The sequence below is a fragment of the Panthera tigris genome, chromosome B3, assembly GCF_018350195.1.
Source record: "Panthera tigris isolate Pti1 chromosome B3, P.tigris_Pti1_mat1.1, whole genome shotgun sequence".
In the NCBI taxonomy this organism is placed as follows: Eukaryota; Metazoa; Chordata; class Mammalia; order Carnivora; family Felidae; genus Panthera; species Panthera tigris.
The window spans coordinates 106283830-106300766 of record NC_056665.1 but is presented as its reverse complement, the minus strand read 5'-3'; the positions used below and the strand labels follow the sequence as shown (position 1 = coordinate 106300766).

The 16937-nt window shown below is 35.7% G+C and overlaps 1 protein-coding gene across 4 annotated transcripts in view; it reads right to left on the bottom strand.

The window, feature by feature from the left end:
• LRRC9 (leucine rich repeat containing 9) overlaps positions 1-16937 on the bottom strand; it is a 112344-nt gene that overhangs the window by 23041 nt on the left and 72366 nt on the right. For all 4 annotated transcript variants that reach the window (XM_042989812.1, XM_042989815.1, XM_042989813.1 and 1 more), the window contains exons 22-27: positions 15434-15654; positions 13846-13968; positions 9517-9647; positions 6942-7050; positions 6119-6258; positions 2446-2582 (exon numbers count right to left, since the gene is read on the bottom strand). In XM_042989812.1, the coding sequence (XP_042845746.1) occupies positions 2446-2582; positions 6119-6258; positions 6942-7050; positions 9517-9647; positions 13846-13968; positions 15434-15654 (861 nt within the window). The remainder of the gene's footprint in view (positions 1-2445; positions 2583-6118; positions 6259-6941; positions 7051-9516; positions 9648-13845; positions 13969-15433; positions 15655-16937) is intronic.

Sequence of the window (16937 nt, the reverse complement as noted above, 5' to 3'; positions counted from 1 at the left end):
TCCTGTTCAGTCTTTAACCTAACTCACCTCTTTATAAACCTCCAAATATGCTCATAACTTCACTAGCCACCTTCTGACCTCTTACCTGCTTTTTAGGGACAAGCTCCTCAAGTATGCAACCTCTGTTATCTTCACTGCCCATCCAACCACTTCCCTCTACATTGTTTTCACTTTGATTTTTGCTCTTTGCATGTTTACAAATCTGATCTGACAATTACCAATGTTGTTCTTTTTGTTTAATCCAGTTTCTACATTCAGTATTTTTTTCAAAGACCTTATTCTTCCTATCATTTGACTTTGAGGCTGTTCATCCTTTCTTTTTCTGATATTTAGAGTTTATATTTCTTGGGAAATCTGGCTGGCTCAGCCGGTAGATCATGTGACTCTTGATCACAGGGTCATAAGTTCAAACCCCACGTTGGGTGTGGAGCCTACTTAAAAAAAAATGGCCTAAGGTCTGCATTTCTTGGTTTTCTTTCAACATTTCTTATATGATTGCTTTACTGGGTCTTATTTCTCCAGCCTTCTTAATGCTGGGTCAGGGGATTAGTGGGATGTATATAAGGGGAGGGGGTGTCTCCACATCTCTTTTGGCCTTTTATTCTTTCTCTGTGTTTACTTCCTAAGTAAGCACATACACTTATGACTCCACTTGTCACCTCCTTTGGTATAATTTTTAGTCTTGACTTGTGGTCCATTACTACTGCTTGAAAAAGTTTCCATTTTTACATCTCAAAATTGTCATAACACAACCTGATCATTCCTTCCTACAAAGTAGTAGCCTTTCACAATGACTTTATCTAGCTTTAGTACCTCCTTTTGCCCAGTCTCCTAATGAAATCATGAAAACCTCTTGAACTATTTTTCATCTCCTTATATGTTTAATTAGTCAGTAAGTCCTAATATTTCCTTCTTTTAAAATGTATTTTGGAGTCACCTTTTACTCACCCTTCCCACTGACACGACTCTAGCCCAGACCCTTACTATGTCTTTTGTGTGGATAGAAAATGCATGTGCTTTGGAATCAGACAGAGCTGTGTTTGACACCATTCACTGGTGAAAACCATTAACTAGTGCAAACTTAGGTAAATCATTTAACCCCACTGAGATTCAATTTCTTTTTTTGCAAAATGCATATAAAATTATTTACCATGTTGAATTGCTGTGTAGATTTTGTGAGATAATCTATGCAAACAAATACTTTACCTAATGACCCAATTAATGGTAGCCATTATTGTCAGAGTCAACTGCCTCACCTCCTGCATAAGGCTGCTCCACTCTGAATTTTCATGCTAGACACAGCAAGAGAACACACTCCCTTTTATATTCTTAGATTAAAATAAACTTTCCAGGGCTAGGTTGTTTGCTTTTTTTTGTACATCAGTGTATCTTAAAAAATTTGTTATTGGTGTGCTCAGTTTCTTGTTCTTTTAAGGCTAAGTCTCCATGGTCTTGAAGCAACTCATAAGCACCTTTGATAGGCAAAAAGATGCATTAAATTTTTAAAAATATGATCTAGAAAAGCCTGTCTTTCAGAAAAAAGTTACCTTACTCAGATCAACTCTACAGATATCTTCCCACATGTCTCAGTGATGGATCCTCCAACCTTTCTTCTGTGCCATTAAATAATTATTGTTAGACTAATGTTTCAAACTGTTTTTTTCTTCTCATTCTACTTTTCTAAAGATTTACAACTCTTACTCATTTTCAGTTGCAAAATGAGCATTATACTTCAAATTGATCATGTTTAGAAGCTTCATACCTCTCTCAGAGAACTGCATACTCTGTTTTTATCAGGTTGGTCCCTTTTCAAGTGTTGGTCCGTAGACACCACAGTTGTGCTCTTGAGACTCTTCTCCCCACTACTTGCAAAACTCTTGGTCATGTTCACCTTCCATCTAAGTTCTATCAGTCTTTCAAAGAGTCCCATATATGTTTCAATTTCTCTTTTCTCTAACCTTATTGCGCTTAAATTAGAAATGCATAGTTACTCAGAACTGATTCATCTTTCTTGCAGTATATTGCCACAGGTAGATCTTAAATTGCTTTAGAGCAATGATCTTATATATAATTAAAATAATATAGTGTTTCTGTATATTTCTTAGTGCTTAGCCCAATTCTGGGTTTAATAATTACTTGTGAATTTCTCACTGGTTACTTTCTATTGGTTTTTTAACCGAACTGTGATATAAAATAAATTATGATGTAATACCATATATAGTGCCAGCACATTGCATTTTCTAGGGCTACAGATGCAGTATTCTCTAGCCCTAGAATATTGCATTTACATTATTTATGTAAATAACCCAAGAAAAACCCATTAGCGATTACTAAATATTTTTGTCAATCTGTTTTGCATAAATGTTGATGCTAATATTTGCATATTAAAACAGGATTACCAAATCAATTTTTAATAATAAACACACTGACAGTGTTGCTACTCACCTTGTAGAAAGAGGAATTTTAAATTTCTTAGTCTATTAAGCTGTAGCTGAATTAAATTACAAATTCCATTATAGCCCAAATGAAGAACTTCTAAACTATGCATTATTGGAGGCAAATTTTCACTGTTTGTTGTATCTCTGAAACACACATGTAAGTTTGAGCCCATAAACTTAGTTTCAAACAAGCTATATCATAAAAAGTCTGATATATACTTACTATAAGTTGAAGTTAAAAAAAATTTACTAGTATATCAGAATTAAATAATATTATCTTTGTATTTTATATAATGATCACTTTTTATTCTTAAAATAAAAACTATTTTTATATAGTAAAGACAAAGTACAGAAAGAATTACTTGAAATGAAAAGGAAATGCCTGCACAATCAAGCAAGAAAAAAAGATGCATTCAGATTGGAAAAGAATAAATAAAACCGTCTTTATTCTCAGATGACATGATTTTGTATTTAGGAAATCCTAAGGAATCCACCAAAAAACTATTATTGCAGTAATAAATGAGTTCAGCAAGATCAGAAGATAAAAATTAATATTAAAAATTAACTGAATGTCTACATGTCATCAATAAACTGAGCACGAAATTAAGAATTTTACTCACAATAGAATAAAAAAGAACAAAATACTTCAGAAGAAATTTAACAAAAGCAACATAAAATATATACACAGAAAACTACAAAACATTGCTGAGATAAATTAAAGATCTATATAAGTGGAGAAATATTCAATGTTTATTGATTAGAAGGCTCAATGTTACTAAAATGGCAGTTTTCCTCAAAATGATTAATAGATTCCAGGCAATCTGCATCAAAAATCCAGCAGATTTCTCCCCCCAGAAAAAAAAAAAAAACCATCTTATTTTAAGATGGTTATTTATAAGGAAATGTGAAGAACTCAGAATATCCAAAACAATCTTTAAAAAGAACCAAGTTGGAGGACTTATAATCTATGACACCAAAACTTTTAAGTTGCAGTAATCAAACCAGTCTGGTACTGGCAAAAGGAGAGACAGATCAATGGAATATAATTTAGAGTTCAGGAATAAACTTTTACAGTTATGGTCAATTGATTTTCAACAAAGGTAACAAGACAATTCAGTGGGAGAAAGGGTAGTATTTTATTTATTTTTATTATTTTATTTTATTTTATTTTATTTTATTTTATTTTATTTATTTTTTGAGGGGGGGGAGAGAGAGCACTTGCATGGGCAAGGGATGAGAGTGAGAGAGAATCTTAAGCAGAGTCCATGCCCAGCACAGAGCCCGACTTGGGGCTTGATCTCACAAGTGTGAGATCATGACCTGAGCTGAAATCAAGAGTTACTCGCTTAACCGACTGAGCGACCCACATGCCCCACGGGTAATACCTTAAAGAAATAGATGTCCACATGTAAAATGATGAATTTAGAACTAACATTTTACCTCATAACATGCACAAATGTATGAGAAATGTGTCCTGAATGTAAAAGAAAAAACATAAACCTTTTTGAATAAAACATGACAAAATCTTTGTGACCTTAGATTAGACAAGGAGTTGTTAGATACAACACCAAAATCACTATCTGTAGGAGAAAAAGTTGGTAAGTTGGACTTTATCAAAATTTAAATTCCTTTAAAAGACACCATTTAAGAAAATGAAAAACCAAGTCATTGACAGAAAATGCTTATAAATGAATGGGATACCACTTCAAATCTACTAGAATGGTTATAATAAAAAAGACAATAACAAGTATTGGTGAGGATGTGGAGAAATGAGAATCTTCATAAACTGTTTTCAGTAATGTAAAATGGCGCAACCACTTTGGAAACCAGTTCTGGCATTTTCTTAAAAAGTTAAACATGAAATTACTCTATGACCCAGAATTTCACTCTTGTTTCTACCCAAGAGAAAAATACAAGTGCTTGCAAATACTTCTACACAAATGTTTTAGCAGCATTATTAATACTAGCCTCAAAGTATAAACAATCCAAATGTCCATCAACTATTGAATGGATTAACGTCATGTGGCAGAGCAATACAATGGAATACCTAACATATTCAGCCTTAGAAAGGAATGAACTATGAATACATGCTGAACCTCAGAAACATTATGCTAAGTGTAAGAAGTCAGATACAAAAGACTACATATTATATGATTCTATTTATAGGAAATGTCTAGAAAACACAACTCTATAGAAAATGGATTAATGGTTTCTTAGAGCTAGAGGTGGGAAAGGGAACTGGCTGCAAATGGACAATGATGGATATTTCTGGTGTGTGATGGAAATGTTCTAAAAGTATGTTGCGGTGATAGTTGCACAGTTACAAACTTAGTAAAAATTATACACTTAAAATGAGTGAATATGGTATGTAAACTGTATTTCAGTAAAGTTGTTGAAAAATACGAATAGCCCCCAATATAAATGATGTGTATAAATGAAATGTTCATTGCAGTTTTGATCAAACTAACCACAAACTGGAAACAACCCCATGGCTCATCAATAATAAATGAATAAAAAAATAAGATTATTCTGGGGATTTTTCTATCTATACCCTCCATATTTTTTTGCTCTCACAGATTAACAGATGATTATATTGTCTTCGATCTTAATATATCCTAAAATAGATTAAAGAACACAAAAAATGGATAAACAACTGTCTTATAATCTATATGATGGTATACAACACAGCAGTAAAATGAAATGAATTACTGACACTTGCAACTACATAGATGAATCTCAAAAGAATTATGCTAAGTGAAAGAAGCCAGATAAAAAAGACTCCTTACTATACGATTGTAATCATATGAAATTTTAGAAAAAGGCAAAATTATAGGGATAGAAAGCAGATCAATGTTGTTTCCAGGACCTAGGGTGTGTGTGGGGGTGGGGTGGGGGGGAGGGTATTATAACAAGATACGAGTTTCTGGGATGGGAATAGTTCCATTGAAGGAATGGTTACGTGACTGAATACATTTGTCAAAACCCATGAAACTGTACACTTAACCTGGAGAGTTTTATTATATGTAAATTATACTTCAATAAATATAGATGCAAACACTAGGAATGCTCTTCATTAGGATAACTGGAATGAAAGTATTTTGTCTTGGATATATATCTTCACGTTCTACCAAGAATGTGTAGGAAGGTGGGAGGTATGTCCTCATTTTCTTTATAAAGTATCTTTTCCATTGGTGCTGGGGCATTAAGTGACCAGGTGAATTATTTAGAAACACAAACAAAACAAAAGTTACAAGAAACCTAAGTTCATGCTACTGGGTAAGGAAGGAGTTATTTTGTGGGGTGATGAAAACGCTCTGGAATTAGATGGAGGTTGCATTGTAGTTGTATAACTTTGTGTATATACTAAAATAAACACTGCATTGTACATAGAGTGAGTGTTATGCTATGTGAATTGTATCTCAATTTAAAACACATTAATCATACAACATTTCTTCATTTTCTTTTTTTATATAATGGGTATGAAATGTTGGAAGCAGGGAAAAAGCAATGACAAAGGGCTATTTTGAGTATCTTTTTATTTGTGACATTTATTATTGGCATGTAGCTATAAAATAAGTATCAAGTAAGAAAAATGTACGTTACTGCTATCACTAATGTGACTTACTGCTTTTTAAACTCGCAACAAAAATTGTATATAATTGTGAGAAAAAGAATAGTACCTGTTTATTTTTGAAGTTCCTTGTTGTCCATAGCCACTGGAAGGCACTTTCTGGTAGAGTAGCTGTCTGTTGGTCAAGTGAGTCTGAGGTTTTAGTCTGGGCATGATTGATTCAATATGATTATAGTTGAGGCATAAGACCTACAGGAAGAATACCTTATTAATCAGATGTTCAAATATGAATGCTGTATATATATCTTTAGTTTGAGATTATCAACATCCTAAAAACTATTAAGATGTAATGGATTATACAACATAATATAATAATATATCAGTGTTAAAATGGTACAAATGGTCTGTATTTAGCTTTGAATGTGTTTTTTTGAATAATATGACTTGCTAAGAAACGACAATATTTCAAATAAATAATGGAGACCCCAGAAAGCTGCTCAAGCTTCTCAATCTGCACTCCTGATTTCTCCAAGCCCGATATAGATGAAACAATTGTTTAGTTGGAGAGATCACCACTTCCCTATGTTTAAAAGGCTTTTGTAGATGGCTCAGCCAAAGCTATAAGACAGGAGGCAATAAGGCTGCTTTGAGAACCTCAGTGTCCTCCAATTTCATTCCATACCCACACTGTAGAGGCACCCTTCTATCCCGTCTCCTACTGCAGAGGAAGATTTACTGCTTATAAGACAATCACATAAAACTGAGGTCAACCAAAATAATTTTGGAAGTAGTACTTTCTCTTGCTTGGTGAAAAAAAATTTTAGGAATAATTTCTTTAATAACACAAAAATATATTTGAACCCAAAGTAAATAAGATTACAACTCACACTGAAAACCTTGAAAGAAAAAAGTAAAATCTGTGAGTGACTCACCTTCACATTAGGCAGATAGATTAATCCACTGAATGAGGTGAGATTATTGTTTTGTAGATTCACATTACATACATTTCTAAATTGGTCAACTGGAATCAAATCCACAGTTCTGAATTGAGATAAATACATTCATAATTTTGATAGGAAAATTATATAGGTGAATCATTCATATACAATCCCAAAAACATGAAAAAAATGCCTCTATCTGACAAGTGCTATGAAAAATAATTGCCTTAGTGTAAAATGAATGGGTTAAATAATTGGATAAATACATGTTTTTGTTGGACATTTATGTAAGAAAATGACACAGAATTTGAATGCTTTAAAAACCATGTCTATTACCACATAAACATAGCACTATCACAAAGCAACTTTTAAAGTAAACATCCCTATTTCTTTATAAATTTACATACATATTCATGAAATTGTAGTGAAGTTGATATAGTAAATCGTAAGACTTTCAGGTTATAAACTGCAGAGGATATATGTGAAACACATTATTTCTGAAATTCCAGGAATACATTAGAGATGGGAAAGAAAAGGGGAAAGAAAGCAGGTGAGGTCTTTGAAAAAAGAGTTTTCTGTGCAATCTCCTGAAAACTTTTATGGCATTCCACTTTGCAAGAATGCTTTGGTAGTTAAAAATATGTTTGATTCCTAGTCCATGGCTTTCTTGGTCCTTTGAGCCTTAATAGAGAAGAGCATAAGGGTAAATTATGTTACCCTAACTACTTTTATTTATTTATTTATTTATTTATTTATTTATTTATTTATTATTTTTTTCAATATATGAAATTTATTGTCAAATTGGTTTCCATACAACACCCAGTGCTCATCCCAAAAGGTGCCCTCCTCAATACCCATCACCCACCCTCCCCTCCCTCCCACCCCCCATCAACCCTCAGTTTGTTCTCAGTTTTTAACACTCTCTTATGCTTTGGCTCTCTCCCACTCTAACCTCTTTTTTTTTTTTTTTTCCTTCCCCTCCCCCATGGGTTTCTGTTAAGTTTCTCAGGATCCACATAAGAGTGAAAACGTATCTGTCTTTCTCTGTATGGCTTATTTCACTTAGCATCACACTCTCCAGTTCCATCCACGTTGCTACAAAGGGCCATATTTCGTTCTTTCTCATTGCCATGTAGTACTCCATTGTGTATATAAACCACAATTTCTTTATCCATTCATCAGTTGATGGACATTTAGGCTCTTTCCATAATTTGGCTATTGTTGAGAACCTAACTACTTTTTTAAACAAATCCTAAACCCTGTAGTTACAATTATGGCATACTTTTATCCATTAATAAATCATTCATTCAACATATTTTAATTAGTATTTTCTAAGTGCAGACAATGTATTTGGAAAAGCTGTAACAAATATGAAAAGATACTGTCTCTGTCCTCATGAAATGGGATCCAGAAAAATTAAAATAAAAAAGGAAAAATGATATAATAGAGTTAGATGTAATAGAATATTAGGGAGAAAAAAAAAACCTATCTGGGGAAGTCAGCACACAGTGGAGCCTTCAAATGAGCCTTGGAGAATTTATAAGCATTTGTCAGGCAATTAGAAAAAGAGTTCCAGCTAGCAGAACAAGCATAAGCAAAGACAGAAATGTGAAACAGCATCTTGTGATTGAGATTAAGGAACTAAAATATTTTAGAATTTCTGGAGTATAAAGAGTAATGGGCAGTGAAGGTAAGGGTTATAAGAGATACAAATAGAATGAGTCTTCTATGCCATACAAAGGGATTTTACATTTTACTATAGACAGTGGAAAGCCACTGAACAATGTTGAGAAGGGAAGTGACCTGATGAAACTTGCATCTTAGAAGGTGGTATGGATTTTCAGGAAAGGTTATATAAGACAAAAACCCAAAACTATCATCAAGAGAGTTTCTAAAATAGTTCATTTCCCAACCTAGGCCAAAGGTAGTGACTACAGAAAGAAGAGGGGAATTATGAGACATACTTATAATATGGACTCTGTAGAGCATGGAGATCAATTATAAATGGAGGACAAAGGAGAGAGAAATGACCTTTAGATTTTTGGCTAGGGTGACAACAGATGAATGTTGTCTTCTAGATGCTATCTAAAGAGCAACTGAATTTTCAAGTAAAGAGCTCAGGTTTTGGTTAAATTTAAAGGATCATCATCACAAATTAAAATTATGGCTAAAGATGTCTGTGAAGAGTGCAGAATAAGAAAAAGAGAGGAGAGAAAAGGATTATTTGCCAGGAGGACAGTGAGAAGAAGAACATCAGAAGAATGGTAGCTTTAAAAGTCAGATTTCACTGGGTTAAAGTCATATGTGAGGAGCAAACCTAGTCTATTCTAATTTTAAAAGCTTGGTTATTAGAGAAGAAGACATAGAATGTCTTAGATTGCTGACATTTTAAACCATAGTGTGTGATAATGCACTTTAATGAGTGGTGAAATTAGCATGAGATTTTGAAGTAGGGAAGATGATTTTCTGAATTATTAGTTATATTTGGATAAGGTGAATAAAAACCTTAGATAATTACAATAATTGCATATTTAATTATATCAAAAAGCATATAATAAAATGATTGCACCTGATGGATGATGAAGTCCAACTGAGTTCTTGCATTTGGGTGAAGTTTGAATGTCCTTGTCGTTCTGCAATCATGTCAGAAGTAAGTCTGCCACCAAACAAGTCTTTTGCACACTCAGTCTCTGGTGGTTCCTACATATAAGGACATTTAGAAAGTGATGTCTTCTCTTACAGATGACTAAATGATATTAATTCTTTGGTTTTAGGTCAAAATGGAGTGGACTCACTTCTCCCTATTCCTCCTACTAAATACAGCAAAAACTCCTATACATTATATAGAAAATAAATATAAGGAGACTGAAAGGCGCAGACAAGAAGGCAGACCAGCTAGGGCCCTTGGGACTGAGGAATGATGCTGTGGTGAGTCCGCTGGTCTATTGTTGTGATTTATCATAAGAAATATATATTTGGCCTTTATCCACTGTTCCTGGCCTGGCCATATGGTTAGGCAGAAGAGCAGTGGAAAACTGGCCTATTAAAAGATGCCCATATGGGGCATGGCCCTATGGAAATTTGAGGAGTACATTAAAGTAGGACACATTGATGCCCATCAGAACTCCCTTCCAGGTTTGAAAGGTGATTGGATTTGACAAGCAGATATCCCCATATGCTCACTTAAGGTGGCCACCTGGGTTTGTGAAATAGGTGAATACTGGGGGTCTACAGCAATGCAGAGATGGACTGAATCTAGACATCTTTATCTTGCACCCTCTGAGGCACAGAATACCAATAAGAACTGTTTTGTCTGCCAGCAAAAGGGACAGAGACTGCAGATGGCCATGTGGCAGATTTCCCTGGTGGGAAGACTTTGAACAAACTTGGCAAGTCAGACTCATTCTGGTAGCCCTAATGGGCTACAAGAGAGTCTTGACAGAAATAGATACTGACTCCGGACTGGGTTTTGCTTACCCACTGGTAAATGCAAATGCTCAGAGTGCTGTAAAAGAACAGAGACAGAAGATATCATGCCAATTTAGACAGCTGACTGTTCTTTCTTCAGACCAAGGAGCACACTTGACAGCTCATAATGTCCAACAGTGGGCAGTAAGATATCCTACTCAAGAGTAATAGCTCGATAGAGAATTGGAATGGGCAGTTAAAACGCCAGTTGTCTAAAGCAAGAAGATAAAATATGAAGAGCTGATTTATATGCCTTTACGAGAGTGCTCACACTCAGTGTGAACATAAGTGGGGCTAAAGCTATCCCCAGTGGATAGACTTCTCTGTTTTTCTGGTGGCTCTGGGGAAGGATGCTGGTGTGACTATGCAATCCTTGCTAAGGGAAGGTGATGCTCATATACCACTATCCTTTTTATTTTTCTCCACATCACCTCAACTTTTATTTCCTACCTGATCAGGGACTATGGCTGGAAACAGGGATGATTCCTAAGCAAGAAACTACAACTATGTTTTTAAACTTTATGTTAAAATTCTTAAAGGCCTGATGGGGGTGGGCTTTGTCTTCACCCCATCTGGCAAAATTGGGGTTAACAGTGAATGTTAGTTGTATTGTCTGGGGGGCAAAAATAGCTGATCAGTCCTGCACCTGTATAATCTCACCCCATCTGACTGAGGGGGATGCACTTACTAGACTAGTATTGTTGTCTGCAATCTAGGCCAGCACAGTGGCCCAGCCTATTGTCCCTTCCAAAGGGGGAAAATTTGGGTATAAATGGAGAGAAGGAGAAATAGCAGTTATGGGTAAAGAAATTAATAAGTAAGTTATGTAACGAGGGAAGTCCAATGTTACATTAACACTTCAAAAGAGGCTCAGAGCAAGAGATGATATTCTCTTTGTCTTTTTTAAATCTTTGTTTAGTTATTTTGAGAGGGGGGGGCGGGGAGAGAGGGAGAGAGAGAGAGAGAGAGAGAGAGAGAGAGAGAGAGAGAGAGAGAGAGAGAGAATCCCAAATAGGCTCCATGCAATTAGCAGAGGCCGATCCCACGAACTGCAAGACCATGACCTGAGCTGAAATCACGAGTCTGATGCTCAACCAACTGAGCCACCCAGGTGCCCTGATAATGTCTCTTAAATAATTATATCAGTTGCCTGAAAAGGGGAAGCTGTGTTTTCTGATACCACTCCTGCTTGTGGAATCTGAAAAGGTATCCAATGAAAGCTTGCAAATCTGAGTGGCTTCACCCTGGGAGACATTTTCATATGATTACAAACTGGATAATGACTAAATGAGATTATAGTAATATGACAGTGTTTTTTGAATTTTATGATCATTTTGCTATAAATGATAGGATCAAAAATCAGGGAATGTACTATGATAATGTGATTTATAGTAATAAATATAGGGGCACCTGGGTGACTCAGTCGGTTGAGTGTCCAACTCTTGGTTTCAGCTCAGATCATGATCTCACACTTTGTGGGATCAAGCCCCATGTGGGGCTCTGCACTGAGCATGGAGACTGCTTGGGATTCTCTCTCTCTCTCTGTCTCTCTCTCTCAAAATAAATAAACATTAAAAAATATACAATAACAAATATTTATTTGGTCTTCATCCATTGTTCTAGGCACATAGCTCCTAAAGTCCTTGTGATTTCCTATATAAGAGACATAGGGGCATGTTTTGCTATAATATTTGGTTTTCTGACACCTGACACCTGACACCTGAAATTGCTTCAGAGCCATAAAGGTGAAAGCAGTGTCTTGTTATTCATAACAAGCTCCTTTCAATGACACCTGAGTTCATGTTAAAGGGTATCTTTTAGAAAGTCCCTAAGGATGGGGGCTGTTTTCCAGGGGAGTCAACTACAATTAGAGGGTTGGAACTTTCACTCTTACTCCCTGACCTGTGGAGAAGGGAGAAGGGCTAGAGGTTGAATCAGTCACCAATGTCATTTAATCAGCCATACCTACATAGTAGAGCCTCCATGAATACCCCAAAGAAGGGGCCTCAGAAAACTTCCAGGTTGGTGAACACGTGGAGGTGCTGGGAATGTGGTTTGCTCAGAGAGAGCATGGAAACTCTATGCCCCCTCCTGTATACCTTGCCCTATGCATCTCTTCTATCTGGTTGTTCCTGAGTTATATCCTTTTATAATAAATCCGTCATCTAGTAAGCAAATTTTTTCCTGAGTTCTGGGAGCTGCTCTAGCAAATTAATCAAACCCAAGGAGAGGGTGATGGGAACCTCCTATTGATAGCCGGTTAGTCAGAAGCATAGGTACCAATCTGGACTTGTGAAGTGGGGTGGGGCAGTGCTGGGGGATTGAGCGTGTGGGATCTGATCCTGTCTCCAGATACATAGTGTCAGAATTCAGAGAATTGCTCATATGTGGAAAACCCACACATTTGGTGTCAGAAGTGTTGTGAGTATGGGGAATTGTGAGAGTAAAGGAAACACATAGATGTGGGTTTTCCTTTACAACTGGGTTTTGTTTTTGCCTCCTATATGCGGGACTAGGTGCTGGAGAAACCAGAAACCCAGAAATGCCAACCAGAGAAAACAAAAATTCACACAAATGCCTGTTCTCTATAGTCGAAAGAGTAGGAAAGGGGAAGCCTAAGAAGCCAGAAAATTTTTAGACAAGAGAGGGTCTACTCCAGCCAAACCCATGGCATAAATTGTGGTCCCATCTACACCTGTAAAAGCAGATGGGCGCACAGTCTTCCACTCTTGTCCTAGTGTAATAAGGCACCTCTCTATCATCCCCCTGCTGAGCAAGTGGCTTGGATCTTCATCCTCTCCCAGCAGTAATGCACCCCCTCCCCACACACAAATGTTACTAGAGAATATTTGGGGAGCCTGTTCCATTTCCACACAGTAATAATGGCAGAGCATTTATGAGTCAGTGGAGGCCAATGGGCAATGTGAGCTTAGCAGTTAATAAAGCACATGCCTTCAGGTTGTCAACAGAGGCCAGGTGGGGGAGCTTGGACTTACACCTTCCATCTGACAGCAACATCGCCTTACTTACGGTTTACTAATAACACTGACATACCAGTTTTTTGTTCAAATATATTTTGCTTAAATATTAACAACTGTATTTTTCTAGGAAATAGGGAGCTGTTTTTAGGCCCAAGAGAATGGTAGAGCTCCAGAACAGATTTTTCTGTCCTGTCCCTATACTCTTTATTTTTGTCAGGCATCGAATTCAATGGGTGCAAATGTAAGCAATATCTTCCCTTTTCTGCCATCTCAATTTAGAAGAAAATTGGCTAAAGGAGAACATTTAAAAACCCAGATCAAAAATGTGCTTTAGAGACCTAAGTCTGAGTATCATACTAGTGATAAGGCAATGTTCAAAATGATGATGGCCAATGGATATATAAATATGCAGGCTGGACCAAATGCTGTGAGTCATATAAACAACTTACAATGGAGATTCCATCCAAAGCTTTCAGTTCTGGAAGGTGAAATATTACAAACAACCGGTAGTTTTCTTGATTCCATACAATAATGTTTCCATACATGTTGAGAATGACCAGGTTGCATAAACCCTGGGTAATAAAAACACATAAATTTAAAGATATATCTATGTATCTCTATCTCTATGTATCTATCCATACACATATACATTATGTGTATTACTCCAGCAAGATTTTTCCCCTTAAGAGTTTAACTACCCTGGAATTTTAATATTCAAATTACTCTATCATTTCTTAGTGATTACAGTACTTTAAGTACACGTTTTATTGCAAGAGTTATCCTTTCAGAGCAGTAAGTTTTAATTTTGTACAATATTTCAGTGATATGTGATACATGATCAGAATCTCTTTCTTTTAGCACACTGCTGCTAAATATATTATCTATCAGTGGTAAAGACTTGGAGGGAACTTTGCTAAGTTTAAAATAATATACTTTGTTTATGGAAGAATGGCCTATTAAATAGTATGCATGTGTGCATATAGATATAGTAGGAATGAAAAATACTGCCTTCTGATAAGGGATAAAACCCATGTACTTCTATCTTGAGAGAGTAGCAGAATTCATCTTAAGGGAAAATGTGTTTTTATTAGAACATTTTGATGTGTCTTTGTTGTGCAGGAATGGCCCGGAGTAGATGTGGTTGGGAGAGGTTAAGACAAGTGGGAGTAACACTACTCTGTCTCACAATGTAAAATGGTTTATTTTGTTGCTGCTACCATTGATTTGGTTGTCTCTGCAGCTTTAGAAGAAGTAGTTATATTTGTGGAATAGGATGGGGAGAAGGCTGAAAGTAAGGAAAGACAGGAAACAGACATAAGTTTTTGGTAGGAGATCAAGCCCTAGCAATATGATATCAGCAAAAGGAAAGAGGCCATCGTGAGAATCCCAGTGGTAGGAAATGGCCATTGAACTTTAGAAATAGTTAAGTCACACAATGTATTTGAAGTGAATTCCTATTCTGTGCTGTAGTAAACGTCCATTTTATTCAAACCTTTAGGAAAGCCTTCAAAACTTCAGTTATACAGTAGTTTTAGACGTTTCTTTGGGAGAATTAAAGAGGACAAAGCTGGGCAAAGTTGGCCAGAAAGAGTTGGGAGTCTCCAGTAAGAACCAGTAAGTAAGTGAGAAGTAATCAAGAATTCCTCTGAGAACAGGAAATGTTCAAGACTTACTCCCCAACCGGTTGAGGAGTCCTTGGAAATACTGAGAAAGGCACTAGTTAGAAGGGATGGGGCTTGGGTATTTTATTCGAGTATTAAAAAAAAATTGTCCTAGTAGGTTATCAGTTTGGGGACATGGTTACATATACATATGTTTTTATATACGCATAAATTGAATGCAAATACATTCAGTAAACCTTGTTATTCTTGATTTTTATTTTTTGATTTTGATTTTATTTTTTTATTCTTGATTTTTATTTTCTTTACATTTTTCTGTATTTTCCAAATCCTATACATTGAACATGCATTATGCTCATAATATAAAGAAACCATACATATTTTAAAAAACAAAAACATTACCATCTGAGATAGTCACCTTTAAATTATAGATCTCCTGATTGAGAGCAATATAGTTATTGCTTATGTATAATTCAATCAGAGTAAAAGCTTTTTGTAAACCACTCAATGAAGTAATTCTGTTGTTCTCAAGAGAAAGGGAGTGAAGATGAAGCATGTTATCAAAAGTATGTTTTTCCAGACCATTGAGAAGATTATTATTTATGCTGAGGCGGGTTAATTTAGTCAGCTTGGAAATGCCTAGAAAAATAAGCAAATTCAAGAAATGATTCAGATAGCACTGAAAAGTTAGTTTAAAAAATAACTGGCTGGCCATTTTACTTTTTCTCTTTACATTTTCTCTTTACAGACTCTATAGTACTATCACTGTTTTGACTTTTAAGAAGGATACAATGTGTATAAAGTCCCAGCTAATATATTAAATTCCAATTTTGGATTTCTATGTAGACTCAGTCTTCCTAGGTATTAAGGGACTGTATTATGTAGGAAATATTGAATTTCACTTTCAAATAACCTTCAAATTATATAATTAAGATTTTCACCATCACAATAACACAAAGCTCAAAATCATCACCAGCCCCCCATTTTAAAACATTAAAGGTAAGGGAGTAGATACAGCACTTTGGAAAGTATTCCTCATTGTGGCATTATTTGTATTGAAAAGAACCACTTGGCCTAATTCTACCTTTGCATGCTTAAAACTACTTTAAGACAGAACTTGAGAAAATGCCACCTCTCACCACAATCTAACCCCTAAGTATGCTATATGCTGTAGGTATTTTGCAGATAGTATAGTGCAAGTTGAAAGATGAGAGAGAACTTTGGAGTCAGAGTTGGTTTCAAACGTAGAACCACTAGATTTGGGATCATAAGTATATCATGTAAAACTTTGTAACCTCTGTGCCTCATTTTCCTCATCCATAAAAAGCACATACTGAAATCTACCTCTAAGCGGTTATGGAATTAAGTGGAATTGCATTTGAAATATGTCAGTTATAGCTTTTGGCAAATAATTGGTTCTCAGGACATTTTATCCATGCTGGCCTTTCACACCAGCCTTACTCATGGGACTATGCAAGCTGAGAGTAAATTGATCTAGGGCAAGTTGGGATAACACTATCAGAGAAAAAATCCTTAGATGGACATTAAACTTATCTGTGTCTGGAAAAAAGAAGAGAAATATTTGTTAAAGCTTAGTGAGGTAAAACTATCATCTCTGAAAAGTGGGTAATAGGAAAAATATAGGTTGGAGGATTCTTCCCTTCAGTGGGCTGATGGGTGGAAATAAAAAGGAAACTGGAAACAGTTTTCAGTTACACATACAAAGGAAAACTAACACCCTATTTTGTGAGAATGGAAGAGACTAGTGATGGTTCTAAAGAGAGATGTCTGAGCTACCCCCAGGTTTACGTAATTCAAATCTACAAAGGAGAGGCCTGTGAATCTATATATTCAATAAGCGTCCCAAGTGATTCTTACGATCAAGCAGGTTTTATAAGCAGATTGTTAAGAGCCATCAAAAT